Below are 14241 nucleotides of genomic sequence, written 5' to 3' on the forward strand. Positions count from 1 at the left end.
TTCGAACGGGTGTATGATGCTTGCATGGATGCTTTCGATTGTTTACCGCTGGCGGCATTAATGAATCAACAATTCTTATGTGTCCATGGTGGTTTATCCCCCGAAATACACGAACTGGAAGATATTCGACGTTTAGATAGATTTAAAGAACCACCAGCATTCGGACCAATGTGTGACTTGTTATGGTCAGATCCTTTAGAAGATTTTGGAAATGAGAAAAATTCCGATTTTTATTCGCACAATTCAGTACGTGGCTGTTCATATTTCTATAGTTATGCAGCATGTTGTGATTTCTTGCAAAATAACAATCTCTTATCGATTATACGTGCGCACGAGGCGCAGGACGCTGGTTATCGCATGTACCGGAAAAGTCAAACCACAGGATTTCCCTCGCTAATTACCATCTTCTCGGCACCAAATTATTTGGATGTCTACAATAACAAAGCGGCTGTGCTGAAGTATGAAAATAATGTAATGAATATTAGACAATTCAATTGTTCGCCACATCCGTATTGGCTTCCCAATTTTATGGACGTATTTACTTGGTCATTGCCATTTGTGGGCGAAAAGGTGACTGAAATGTTGGTGAACGTATTGAATATTTGCTCGGATGATGAACTTATGACCGAAGATAGTGAGGAGCCACTGTCCGATGATGAGGCGGCGTTACGTAAAGAAGTCATACGAAACAAGATACGTGCTATCGGAAAAATGGCGCGTGTATTTTCTGTGTTACGTGAAGAATCTGAATCTGTATTGCAATTAAAGGGTCTGACACCTACTGGTGCATTGCCTTTGGGTGCACTCTCTGGTGGTAAACAATCATTGAAGAATGCAATGCAAGGCTTCTCACCAAATCATAAGATCACTTCATTTGCTGAGGCCAAAGGTTTGGATGCTGTGAATGAACGTATGCCACCGCGACGTGATTCGACGCCATCACCAGCTGAGGAGGGACAAAAATCTTTATCTGCTGCTGCTGCTGCAGCGGCGAATGCCAATGCCAGTGCTAATGCCAATGCGAATTCAATCAATGGATAATTCTAAGTGCACACAATTAGGTTTTTTTTAGTAGATATGTATGTATGGGAGTGTGGGCCATGTGGTTGCACTTGATGCGTTACGTTTCATCATCAAGAGAACATTGTATTTGTATTACGGGTATAAAAAAACCAGCAAGCGAAAAAGCCAGTTTGAAAAGATTGCAAATGAGAAAAAATTTAAGAAAGTAGAAAGTATGAAACGTAACGTTTAGAATAAGCAAAAAATATATTGGTTAGTAAAGCTATAAAAGAAATTGTATGTAAATTTTGAAGGAAACATAAACATAGAAAACCAGAAAGCTGTGATCTGTGCTTGTTTTAGAGTTTTAGGCGTGAAAGTTTATCTTAAAAAGTAGTTTCTTTTCTAATCATCAAAACACAAAGGAACTATCAAAAGGACCCTATAGCAGAATTCGTTTGGAGAATGACCTACCTCAAAATTATTATCTCAAAACTCTTATTTTTTTTTTTTTTTTTTTATAATAACGAAAAACGCGAAATATCTCAGCATAAAATCAATATATTTTCAGCGGAGATAGGACACTTAAAAAAAATGCTGAGATAAGGAGTTTCTGAAAAAATTTTGATTTAGGGCGTTCATAAAACAAGTTCTAATATAGGGCGTTTTTGAAACAAATACTGAGATAAGGCGTTCTTTAAACAAATTGGATAAGACGATTTCGAACTGCAAACTACGATAGAGTAAATGAAAGGCGTGGATATGTATTACGTGCTAGCCATCTCTCCAAACTAGCGTCTATTCTGTTATGTATGTAGATCTCGAAGAAGGGCCTACCTCAAAATTTGTTTCAAAAACGCCCTCTCATTCAATATATTTTGAGCGGAGATAGGACGCTTATGGAAAAATTAGATAATGAGTTTCTGAAAAAAAAAAAAGAATTGAGGTAGGTCGTTCTTCAAACAAGTTTTAATAAAGGGCGTTTTTGAACAAATACCCAGATAGAGCGTTCTTCAATGAAACTAGATAATATGATTTCGAACTGCCGGCCGAGATAGAGTGAATGGAAGGAAATGAAGTGTCAACCATCGCTATTGAGTTCTTTTTGACTCGGGTTTTACCTAGAATCGTCGCGAATCAGAATAACTTTGAAAAATGGAGCAGAAGTAATAGAGCAAGAGGGTAAAGCTGCAGACATTGGTGCGTTATCGGTAACCGTATCGGTAACCTTATAACAGCTGATTCGACCAACCTTATGGGAATCAATGTAATCGATTATTGGTGCCATATCGTAACGCTAAGGTCGTAACCGTATCGTAGCCAACCAATTGGTTTTTGGTTTTTCACCATATCTATAACCTAAAAATATTTGAGTTGGTGAATTAAATAATTTTTTGTAGATTTTATTCATTGTTTTGGATACGTTATGACTAGGAGATTTATTTTTTATATTCCATGTTTGTAATTTTTTGCGTTTTCTTCATTTTTATGAAATTTTCACGATTTTTAGGTTAAGGCACCATTAATCGATAACAATGTATCGTACAGGGATACGACTACAGCGATACGACAAACGACACCAATGAATTTGTTTCTGAAGTGTTTCACCATTCAACGCTAACGTTAAAGGTTTGTGAGTGGGTGTTTAGTTTTCTTATCTTTCCCTTATCAATATCTAACTTTGATGTTTGTTTTGTGAACACGTGGCTGCAGAAATTATACCCTTTCCAATAGGTTATACCTAAATTTTTGGTTTTCACTAGGTCAAATTTTACCACAAATTTGGTCACATCAATAAAAAACGGCTTATCATACAACGCCAAATACGTTCGAAGTCCGTTTTGACTACAAAATTGGCCGATGAGTGAAAACGGCTATTATTTTCCAACGGTATGACAAATTTGACATCCAAATTTCATTTGCTAACATGTTGGCACCCATTGTGAACCTTAGTAAACAATGTTGGCAATTTATTTTCGTTTACCAAATAGCGTCCCATCAACAAATAATGCCGCAGCTTGTGAAACAACGGGAATTATTAAATATGGTTTGTGAAATAAATGAACACAAAAATTTAGCTTTGGTTTTGACCATTGTGAATTCATACAAGTGGAGAATGTTTGAGAAAAACGTTTAAAATAGTAAACAGTCTCGATCACCTGTTCAATCGCTGTTCGATTACTTAAATCATTTGCCAATAGTGTTTTTCAAACATTTTTGTAAACGACTGGTATATTGCATTATTTACGTATTTTAAAATGTTTGCTTAACTGGCTGGTCATATATTTTATCTAATAACTAGATTTTTAAAATTAAAATTAATATGTAGTCTGTTTTTCTGTATACGTAATAATAAGAAAAGCTGTTTTGAAACACAAATGGGCGATTCATGGCACTTCAATTTAATAACGGCAAAAAACGAACCTTTTTTCCATTCTCTGGACATTCGCGACAGCCGTTCTCCCTGTCAGATATTCTTTGACAGGTAGATATGGCAATTGGGGAATAGAAAGATTTTACACTTGTACGAATTCATAATAGGAGCATTCCATTGAGTTATCGAGCTCTGGCTCACGATCAAATCTCATTGGAACTATCTGTATCAACTTAATGTGAGCTGGTAGCACTAATATGAAACATCTGTTTGGTTGAAAATAAGAAGAAGAAACGTACACAAAAATTGAAGATTATGATAGAATTATTAACATTTAAATAGTTTCGCACGTAAACAAACTATTTATTTTCCTTACATTTGCTTCAAGTTGTTTACTCTTTTCCTGTTTTTGCTTTTAAATATGGTGAAATCTTTTATGTATACACATATGTACACATATTTATTTCAGTGCTACCATGACTCAACTATATGGTTGGCTCATCCCATTTATTTCTATGCGTATCTGGTTCAATCGTCATTGGAACGTTACTAATGGTTATGACCAACCACTGCGTTACCGACATCGACACAGTTATGTTACATTATGAAAACCCTTCAAAAAACGCGAGTACTCCATAAATAATGTAAGGAATACTCCTTTGGGAGTATAGGAGTGTTCCAAAACTAATCTGTATTCATACAAAAAATGTGCTCCAATTAACATTGCGATGTCTTAGGAGAGGAGTAGGTGATCCCACTCTCGCTTTGTTTGTGAGTATTCCATAGAGTACATACGTGAAAGTACTTTCCAAAGTAATTTCACTGTTGTACTCCATAGAGCACCCACAGAGGATCATATGCCAAAGTACTAAAGAGGAATTGTGTCGGAAAGAATTATCGGAGTGAATTTAATTTAAAATGAAATTAAATGAAGAGGGGCAATACAACTTTCATATTTTTTACTACGAATATTCTAATAATTTCCCTATACTATAGTATGTATACATAAAACCAGTGCGTATTTTATCAGAGTTGCCATAGTAAAATGTTATTATCAGTTATTTGTATGCAATATTTTACTTTCTTTTCTGTTCGTTCGTCATCGTGTCGTGATCACGGTCGTTAAAAACGAGCAATGATCGGCTGATGGTGGTCCGCAAACGCATTGCAAAGGAGTATTGTTAGAGTATTCCAACATGAAGAAAATGGAACACGTAATCCAACAATTTTTGCAGGGAACTCATTAAACCATTGTGAATCAAACTAAGTGTCTTATCTTATTTGTCAACTGCCTGACAGGTAGTTCAATATGGCTACTTTTTAGCGTTTTGACAGAGTGTTCAATATGGCGGCGCATAGGGCCGGCTATCTTCAGCGGGTGATAGAAAGAAATACAGAATGAGACTGCGATAGTCAATTACAAATCATGTGATCTAATCACTTTGGAATTTTGACGTCTATGCAGAAGATATCACACTTAGTTTGATTCACAATGTCATTAGCATAGATGAATGGATTTGAAACTCTTTGTTTCGAGAGAGTGTTGTCAAAATGCACATTTTTGTCAATGATGCAACTCCAAACAAAAAAAGAATAGATCTAAATATGGGGATTTTTGACATACATTTCGGCGATTATAGTTTCAATCATTTAATAAAATGATAGTCGTAAAATATTAATTTCTTTAAACTTATTTTACAATAATACGACTAGTTAGAGTTAAATATAAACAAATCTAAGTAAAATTTACATTTTGATTAAATTAATTAGTCAAATATTGTAACGCATTTAACTCGTTTAACTTAAACCATATATTATTTTGAAATTTCAGTAAATCGGGCCTATGATGTAATAGTTAACATCATTTAATGGATAGGGCTTATCCTACATGTCTGACGTTCCAGGCTCTGTGATCAAAATTGACTGTTTGCTTCGGGACTTCATGTTTAAAAAACCTGTTTTTAGTCATAACTTATGAATGGGAAATAATATTTACCCTCCGCCTTCGAACGAATAATATTTACACTAAAGCAAGTATTTTTATCTTTTTTTCCATCATTTTCGAACGCTATTCTACAGTTGTAGGTCAAACTAAAGTTTACCGAAATTTTTGGCCCGTTTTTCGTTTTAGCTGGCACATTTTTTGTTCTGGCACCCGCCTCAGCTGGCGCGAGGGATTTATCTGTGATTGTTGCCAGCACAAATTTGAAATAAATCCCTCGTGAGAGCGCAAAAAATTAGAGAGTTTCGTATCAGTCATCTTTGGTCATTAGACACCAAATAACCAGCGGGACACATAAAGGCATTTTTTGATGCCAGCCAATTTAAGCAAATGAAAACCAAGCATAAGCGATTTAGTTCTGCTGTCGGGCTTGCATACATTCAAATCTTTTCTAGCATCAAGTTAAAAAAAAACATAAAGAAATAGTGTAGAAGAATTTTCTCAATTTGAGAGTTGTGTGCAATTTTGTTTGAGAACGCCAAGTTAAGGGACTAGTTAAACTTGCACTAATCTATATTTTACTTCGTCGTTAGCTAGATTTCTAACTACGCTACTATAAAATCAGATTTTACGCTAACGCGCAACTTAGTAAGTACGTTTACGATTCGTAAATACAAGAGACTACGCCTTTTTGGTTTTCTATGTTTGTTAAGAAAGTGAAAGCGAATAAAGCAAACCGAAGGAGTAAGAAAAGGAACACAAAACCCAAATTAAAAATTAATTGAAATGCATTGTAATGAAATTAAATTAATATCTCGTCGTTGTTTTTTCATCTCGTCCTACTTTCGATGCACGGTTGTAAGCGTTTTTTGTTGGTTTCTGTTTTAAACAAAACTTTTAACTGTAAATGCTATTGTGATGCGACACGAACACTGTTTAAAGGTGTAAATTGAAAAAAATAAAAAAAAAAAATACAACATAAGAGATTAAATTCACACAATGTTGGCGTAAACGCTATGCACAACACTCATCTGGTGATCGTTTTGTGGTCTTATACGTGCCATCTTTTCATTATAGTCATATAACTTAAATAATATTGTATGTAATTGCTGCCTTTATTTCTATTCGCTCAATCGTTGTTTTTTTTTTTCTAAGTTATAGGTGCATATACGCATTATACAACAATGATGCTAAGCTGTTTAAATAACTCTAAGTAAAAGCGATTATTTGTAAAAAAATTAAACAAACAAAAAAAAAAAAACAAAACAAAATGACCAACAACATTACTTATATAAGATTACAATATATTTTACATCCTCAAAAGCTTTCAGGGATGCAAAAAAAATATGTAGTATCTATAAGATGCTTACATATCTACATAAACTGTTTTTCTTGTGTAAGAGGCGTAAACAATGTATAATTTTGATATAACAAATTTTTCGTACATCTCTAACTCTCGCTTTAGCTCTCTATTTTCCTATCTCTATGTCTCCTACTCTAGCTCTCCTCTCTCTCTCTAACTTTAAACCTAACTACTTCAATTAGTACTTAGTTATACCGCGAACAGCAGCATAAAGAGACGAATCTCGTAGTAATCATACAACAAAAGGAAAACAAAAGCTTAGAATTTTTATTTTGGTATTTTTATATAATGGTTACATACATATGTATAAGCTATTGATCTACAAATATTTACATATGCATACATATATTTAAAATTAATGATTGTTAATCAGTTTGTGTGAAGATCGCATTCAAATTATTTAGTTAATTGTTAATCAATTATTCGTCTTTATTTTATTTTCTATTCATTTAATTTTCTATTAAAAGCATATATGTAATACTCCTATATTGCTAATAGAAAATGCTTGCTGGATTCGAAATCAAAATAAGACAGCCTATAAAATTTTTGTGATTGTAGCAACATAAGTGTGACAAGAAAAAATTTTAATTTAGGTACATTCGATTATTGAATACAAACACCAAAAACGTTTAAAGAGGAATATAACGCCACTCTGATGTTTAGGAATATACCTAGGCTTTTGTAGCAATATCGGAGTATTACATATATGATTAAAAGCGATATAATATCTAAAAAAAAGTTTTACACATTTTTTCTTAAAAAATATATACATAAAACTGAAATGTGAATTTACAATTAAGATTAAAGCTAATTAAATAAATAAGTTAAGCATATATTTGCTAAATAAAAAACAATAAAAAGCAAAAAAAAAAATATATATATATATATGTTGAAACTATCAACGCAATCAGCAAAGCAAAAGCAAATTTAATATAATAAAAAAATGCATACATACTTTTTCATTAATTCATAACTCTTAAATAGAAAATAAAAAACTTATAGCAATTTGAAGTACTTTAAATTATAGAAATACGTACATACATGCATACACACAAATAACTTTAAAAAAATTTCGCCCAAATTACAACAAAAATTAAAAGCAGTTACAAACATTGCACGATTACACAAAACTATAAACATAGTACATACAGCAAATTAAAAGAAAAAAACATTACGCAACTCAACCCAGAGGTTTTGAATAGCTCATCAGCTTAGCGTAATACTTGAAAAACTGATTTTTTTTAAGTTTAATTCCTTGTTTTTATTTCATACTTTCTTCTCTTTTATCTAGCCTTACCAGGACACAAATTTTCAGGCCAAAAACCGTATATAAGAGGACATAAAAAGAAAAAATTAACTGGAAAATGTATTGTTTGCCAACAAAATCCTTCTTAATATACCTCACTAATAGTTAAAAACTGAGGTAAACACTATTGTCGGAGGGAACAACATACAGTTATGTATCCACACATGATTCAATTATAATAGAGGTTTGTTCATCAATGACGGCAGAGTTTTGACACCCCCAAATTGAAAAATCTGGACGGGTTGCTTTTACGAAGTAAGGAAAACGGGTAATAATTCAATCCCTTTAGCGAAAATTGTATTAGAAAAGTACCTTTAGTAGTATATTAGTAGTGATAATAAATTTGTAGATGCCAACAGGTTTTGAAGGATATAGTTCATGTTCTACTAGGTTAGGATGGGTGGTTAGGTTGGGTGGTTAGGTTGGGTGGTAGCTTCCCTGATAGAGGAAGCTCACTTGGACAACATGACGGTCCGTTGTGATACCACATATAATAAACGGTGACGTAGATATAACTACTTAGAGAATCGTTGGGTAGCAACGATAAAGTTCCGAATGATCCCGATCTCAACCTTGGATAGCTCCTCGGGAGATCCAAGTGAGTCACGACCGAAATACTTTCGCCTAGTTCTGGCAAAAGCTGGGCAGTTAAGCATAAAGTGATTTGGTGATTCCACCTCATCATCCTCCATACAGCTGCAGCAGGATGGAGTTTCCAATATATTGAGACGTACCGCATGGATACCCATGGGACAGTGCCCTGTCAAAACCCCAATGACCATTGATAGGTGAGCCTTAGTGAACCCAATTATTTCAGCAGACCTCCTGCCATCCACTTTCGGCCAGAAAGATCTTGATATCCTACAAGACGTAGTGTCCGCCCAACGTTTGCTGAGCTGACTCGAGGCCCAGCTATGGAAGAGCAATCCACAGGTGGCTAGCGGAATCCCGAAATCCCTACATCCATCTTCATCCGGTTCAGTTGTACCGATTCGGGCTAAGAGATCCGCTTGACAGTTACCCGGAATATCACTATGGCCCGGGACCCAGATAATCTTAATTGTAAAATAATTCGATGCAATCGCAAGTGAGGTCAGGCACTCCCAGACCACCCTCGATCGCACTGTAGTTGAGCTCAAGGCCTTTATAGCCGCTTGGCTATCAGAGTAGATGTTAAATTCCCTAACCGTAGTAGCGCTGGATAGCATTTCATCCACCGCATCCTTAATCGCAGCAACTTCCGCTTGGAATACACTGCAGTGATCAGCCAACTTAAACTTGCGGCTTACATTTAGCTCTTGACAAAAGACCCCCCCGCCAACCTTTCCGTCCAACTTCGACCCATCCGTGAACAAGTTAACCGGTCCCATGCCCCAGATAATTCCTCTTCTCCACTCCTCCCTCGGGGGAATGCATGTTCTACTAAATATTTCGTGAATTGATAAAAATACAAAAATTCACTATATCAAAATTTGTTTCAAAAACTCCTTATATGAGCATAAGTTCAATGCATTTTGACATAAGAGGGAGTTAATGAAAAGCATTCTGAGGCGTTCTTCAATCTAATTCTAATATTGGGGTTTTTTGTGACAAATCACGAAATGGGAATTTTTTGAAAAATATTTTGAGATATTGGACGATATTGAAAAGGCAGCCGACATAGTCTGCAAAAAAAAAATAAAAGAAAATGGCCTATTGTCTTAGAACTTTATATTCCGGTCTTGACTTTGACAGAAGAGTTCAGCTTTTATGTGGTCCTGCTACACCTTTTTATTCTGAAATTTCGGAAAGCTCCTTTACTTTATGTATTCATGGAAGTGTTCCGGATAAACTGTTAATTTAGAATATTCGGAACACGTTCGTTTGATACTACCTCACGAGGTCCGAATATACATAATATTCAAAATATAAACCGATTCCCCAAATTCTTAAATGGAGATGAATGTTCCGAACAAACGGAATTAATAAGAAAACATGCTTAATGAGTACATTTCGTTATGGCATCTTCATTATTTACTAACATAATTTTTACGTGAATCGATTTACGAGTCGAGTTTTGGACGTTGAACGATGAATTTTGAAGTGGTTTAGGTTTCGTATGTCCATAGGTTTACGAAAGTGCACGATTCCTTGGTGTCCGTACTTTTCATAAAACCTATGTTCAGCCACACTAATAGATCATGGCATAGTTAATAAATTCATCATAAAATTAAAATAAATGTTTCAAGGAATTATGCAGTTAGGTACTTATCGGATATTTGTAAACTGACTGCTTCCTATTTCTACTACTAATATTTTTCGAAAAATCGCAAAGAAACAACACAGTTAACGGATATCATTTCGATTTGGAAGCAAAATGGCTGCAATTGTCAAAAAAATTGTCTGTCGAGCTCATGATGCAATTACAAGATGACGGACTTTGGCAGCTTCTCTTTCTAATCCGCCATCTTGAACTTCCACTCTGAAACTCAATTTGCCTCTTTACAAAACTACTTTTTTATTCAGAGGAAAAAGTTTAGTAAAAACCATACAAAGCAGTTTTCCTCCAAAAGTATGCAAAGGCATCACTTTTTTTTCAATTCTATTTTGTGATGATTTTCTATCATTCAAATTCGTGATAAAATTATTTTGTTTACTAAACAAAATTTTAGAAATTTGAATATTTTCGTTAAAACATGAAGGTAAAATGTTTAAAATAATTATGATAGTTCACTTTCTAAACATTTTTTTACAAGTTGGTCTTCTCATTTCCTTTTCCAGGAAATCTGCCTTTTGCTGTCGCGAGTTTTATGCCAATTTGGGTTGCGCACATCCAAATATCCAATCATGTCTTCCACCTATAGCAATCTTTTTTTATTTTTTTCGGCTGAAAGGCAGGACAGGAGTATAAAACATTTCTTGGTCGCAGGCAAAGTCAGTTAGTCTCAATTCATTGCAAGAGGTAGGCTGAACCTTCCGGATTTGCGGCCAAATATACGTTTTGTCTCTGGCGTTGAAGTTGCCAGACACGACTTTTTTAACATGTGCGTTACACGCGCTCCTCTTTCTATTACCACAAATCCGAAACCAAGCCTGCGTTCGTTTGCTTGACCACTTTCATTGGTCATATTTACTTTATCGGTATGTCGCATCTCCTGGATCTTGTTATGTTTTCAATGAAATGTGGTTTTACGTTGCAGATGCTCATTATAGTGCATTATAACGCAGTTTGACATGTAAAGTGTATCATCACACCTTTGTACAGCAAGCTGCTAGCTGCCAAAGCACTCAATATGAAGTTCTCAAAGATATTTTTATTTTATTACACCACCAAGCATCCCAAACGAATATCTCTGGCATTCCCACATGAACGGCCATTATAAGGTTTTCTCCGTGAGTGAACTTCTACATACGACCCCAACCTCCTAGGATCTGTGGGTCGACAGAATATCACCCCTCCACTGGTTCGCTACTTAGTAGTTATTATAGGATGGAGTTATAAGACTAGCGACTTATAATGTATCCGCCGATTTGATGCTGATAAACCGACACGGCAAAAAGTATTGTAGGCTTATGATTAATTATAGCAGCCCTGCAAAATCTCCACTGACGGACATATTCAGTTCGCCCAGGCCAAGAGATCAACCTAACAGGGACGACGCTGCTGTGATCGGGCATTTCAATTTTCGGCTAAGATCGAGCTAATGGCAGAATACTCCACCCCCAACCCTGCCCTTCAGACTGGACCCATCCGTGATCAGGTTCACCAACATCTCGTTCATATTAATTCCCAACTTCATTCATCCCTTAATGAATTATGAGTCGTGAATGTAGACGGATATTGATCCAGCATGCTCCGGAAACTAGCTACATTAAGGTAATAAACCGATCCTTTCGAGAACGATTTGATATGACCGCGTTGAACCCTAGGTTTGGTGATTTTAGTCGCTCCGTACGACAGGTATCCCTACCCCGTGAGTATCCTAAGCCCCTAAATCCGTTTGTAGCATTTCCTGAAGCTATAGGCTGCACCTTTTTACTTCAATTTTAAGACCTTTCGAATTGAGAAAGAGCTCTCGTGTCTCCTAACAAACATCCGAGATGTCGAAAGTGATCTTGTCAAAGTAGCTGCTTCTTAGCTATACTACTACGTTGAATAGCAGGCAGCATAAGGAGAGGAATGTGGTCTTTATTAAGTTAACCCATACCGTGCGCTGACTTAATCTTCTTGTAATTCATTTTGCCTTCGGAACACAAACTAAGCAAAATATTTCAAGTTTGCCATATACACTCGAATTCAAAAACATTAGGTCCAAGAAGCCTATGAAGAAAGAATAGTGATCTATCTTTGAGTGGCCGGCCTGCATGTTTTATGCAAACTTTAAACGGAATCTGCTTGGGCTGCTGAATTCTCTAAGAAACTTTTTATAGCAGAACTAGAAGTTTATTCGGAGAGCCTGCCATTAATATATATTAATTTAAGAAAATTTTCATGAAACATGTACAAAATGTACTTATTTCTTTGGTACAAAATAGTACTAAATTTAATACTTCTTCACAAAAGGGCCTCTTCTTTTCTTTCCCTTTCTCATATCCTTCGATTTGTATGGGAGTTTTCAAAATTAGCTGTCACTACATAGACCACCTTGTCGTTGTTACATCATGTGTCGAGCAAACCTCTTGTGATTGAATCATGGTATCCACATTATAAGAAAACGCTGAAGAAGAATTTCCCATATGCTTGTTGTGTGGAAAAACGTAATAGCCAATAATTTTGACATTTTATTCTTCCTTGCAAGACACAAACATATGTCAGATTCAGCAATGCATCAGAAGAAAATTTGTTGAAATTAACATACTCGAATTGAAAATGCACTAAGGTAAAAGATAATACACTAAATCATACCATTCAAAAAAATTCTTCAGTACATGGTATTTAACCGACTGTGCTATTTATTATAGGGTCGTTGTTCAAGACATAATGAGACGCTTACATATTTCTAGGCGAAATCAAGGCTCCCTGTACATGTTTGCTAAAATCTTGGGAAAAATGTAGCAGAAAGCGAATGAGTTTCTTTAAAAAATGGATACTACTTGAAAAACAGAGCTTTTCTTGAGGGTGTTTTATATAGACTTTTCATTTTTCTTTTGATACTAAGCTTAAACGCCTCCAAAATGGTTGTATATACATCTGAGGTTTGGAAAGTAACCGCATAGGTTTGAATTTATGCTTTGAATTGAATTTTTATATTTTTGCCGTCACAGCTGTGTGCCCATGGATTAAAAATCATCTCCCTTTTGGAACTGTCGTCGAACCCGGTTTCGCTTTGCTTCCAAGCGTAGTCCTATGTTTCTAATTTTTCTAGAAGCTTCTGTTACCCTGTCCTCAGGACGCGCTTATGTGCTCTGAGTCTGATTTCTACGAAGTTGTTAATTTGTTTCGATTGACAGTGATTTCGCTGACTCTGCTGGATCATTTATCGTTTTGGGTTCCATTGGGATCATTTGTAGAAGATCTGTATAGTTTTCCAGCACGAATAGGTGAATGGAGATTGTTCCGCCGATCAGTTGTACGGCTGATTGTTGCCTTGGGGAGCGTTATCGATGTTGATGGTCCTTTGCCGGATGCAGATCCGGTATGTTCCGGTAACAAGCACCATTAAGGCACTAGCCCGACCACATGAAACCTTCATGGTCATACCGCCCTTCCACCCCCTAGATCCATGAGGAACTTGGGCTCGCCAGAGCCTTGGCTGGTAAAGAAACAGTATAAGTCACGGGTTGACAATTGGGTTGGAGAAGCTACATATATATTGTGCAACCCTTCAAGAGGTTGAGGGTTGCGCTATACAACGCCTTGAATCAATTTGATATTTTAGTCGGCTCTTACGACAGGCATACCTGCCACGGGTATATTCTAAGCCCCCTAACCCGCTGGGGAGTAGTCGTGATACAATGCGTTAAGCAATGGCTTTTCTCAGAACTGGTGGCTGCTGTGCGCTGTATAAAGCATATTTGCCCACAGTTGAGAGCAGGACAGTACCGTGGATAGTGCGCGGCCGCAGTGGTGTGGTGGTAGCATGCTCCGCCTACCACACCGAGGGTCCTGGGTTCAACTCCCGGGCAAAGTAACATCAAAAATTTATAAAAAGTTTTTTTTCAATTAGAAAAAGTTTTTCGCAAACACTCCGAGTGCATTTCTGCCATGAGAAACTCCTCAGTGAGCAGCTTTGCCCATGTCGCACTGTTGGAAGTGTTGGTTACGTCTATGGTTG

General features: G+C 36.0%; 1 protein-coding gene across 1 annotated transcript in view; it reads left to right on the forward strand.

Annotated features, from left to right (window-relative positions):
- The window catches only part of LOC137251169 (serine/threonine-protein phosphatase 2B catalytic subunit 3-like), a 54863-nt gene extending 42615 nt beyond the window's left edge, over positions 1-12248 (forward strand). Inside the window, 1 exon segment of the mRNA XM_067785301.1 lies at positions 2-12248. Within this exon segment, the coding sequence (XP_067641402.1) occupies positions 2-1041 (1040 nt within the window). The 3' untranslated portion in view covers positions 1042-12248.
- Positions 12249-14241: the final 1993 nt, after the last annotated feature.

This window comes from Eurosta solidaginis, chromosome 4, assembly GCF_040869045.1.
Source record: "Eurosta solidaginis isolate ZX-2024a chromosome 4, ASM4086904v1, whole genome shotgun sequence".
Lineage (NCBI taxonomy): Eukaryota > Metazoa > Arthropoda > Insecta > Diptera > Tephritidae > Eurosta > Eurosta solidaginis.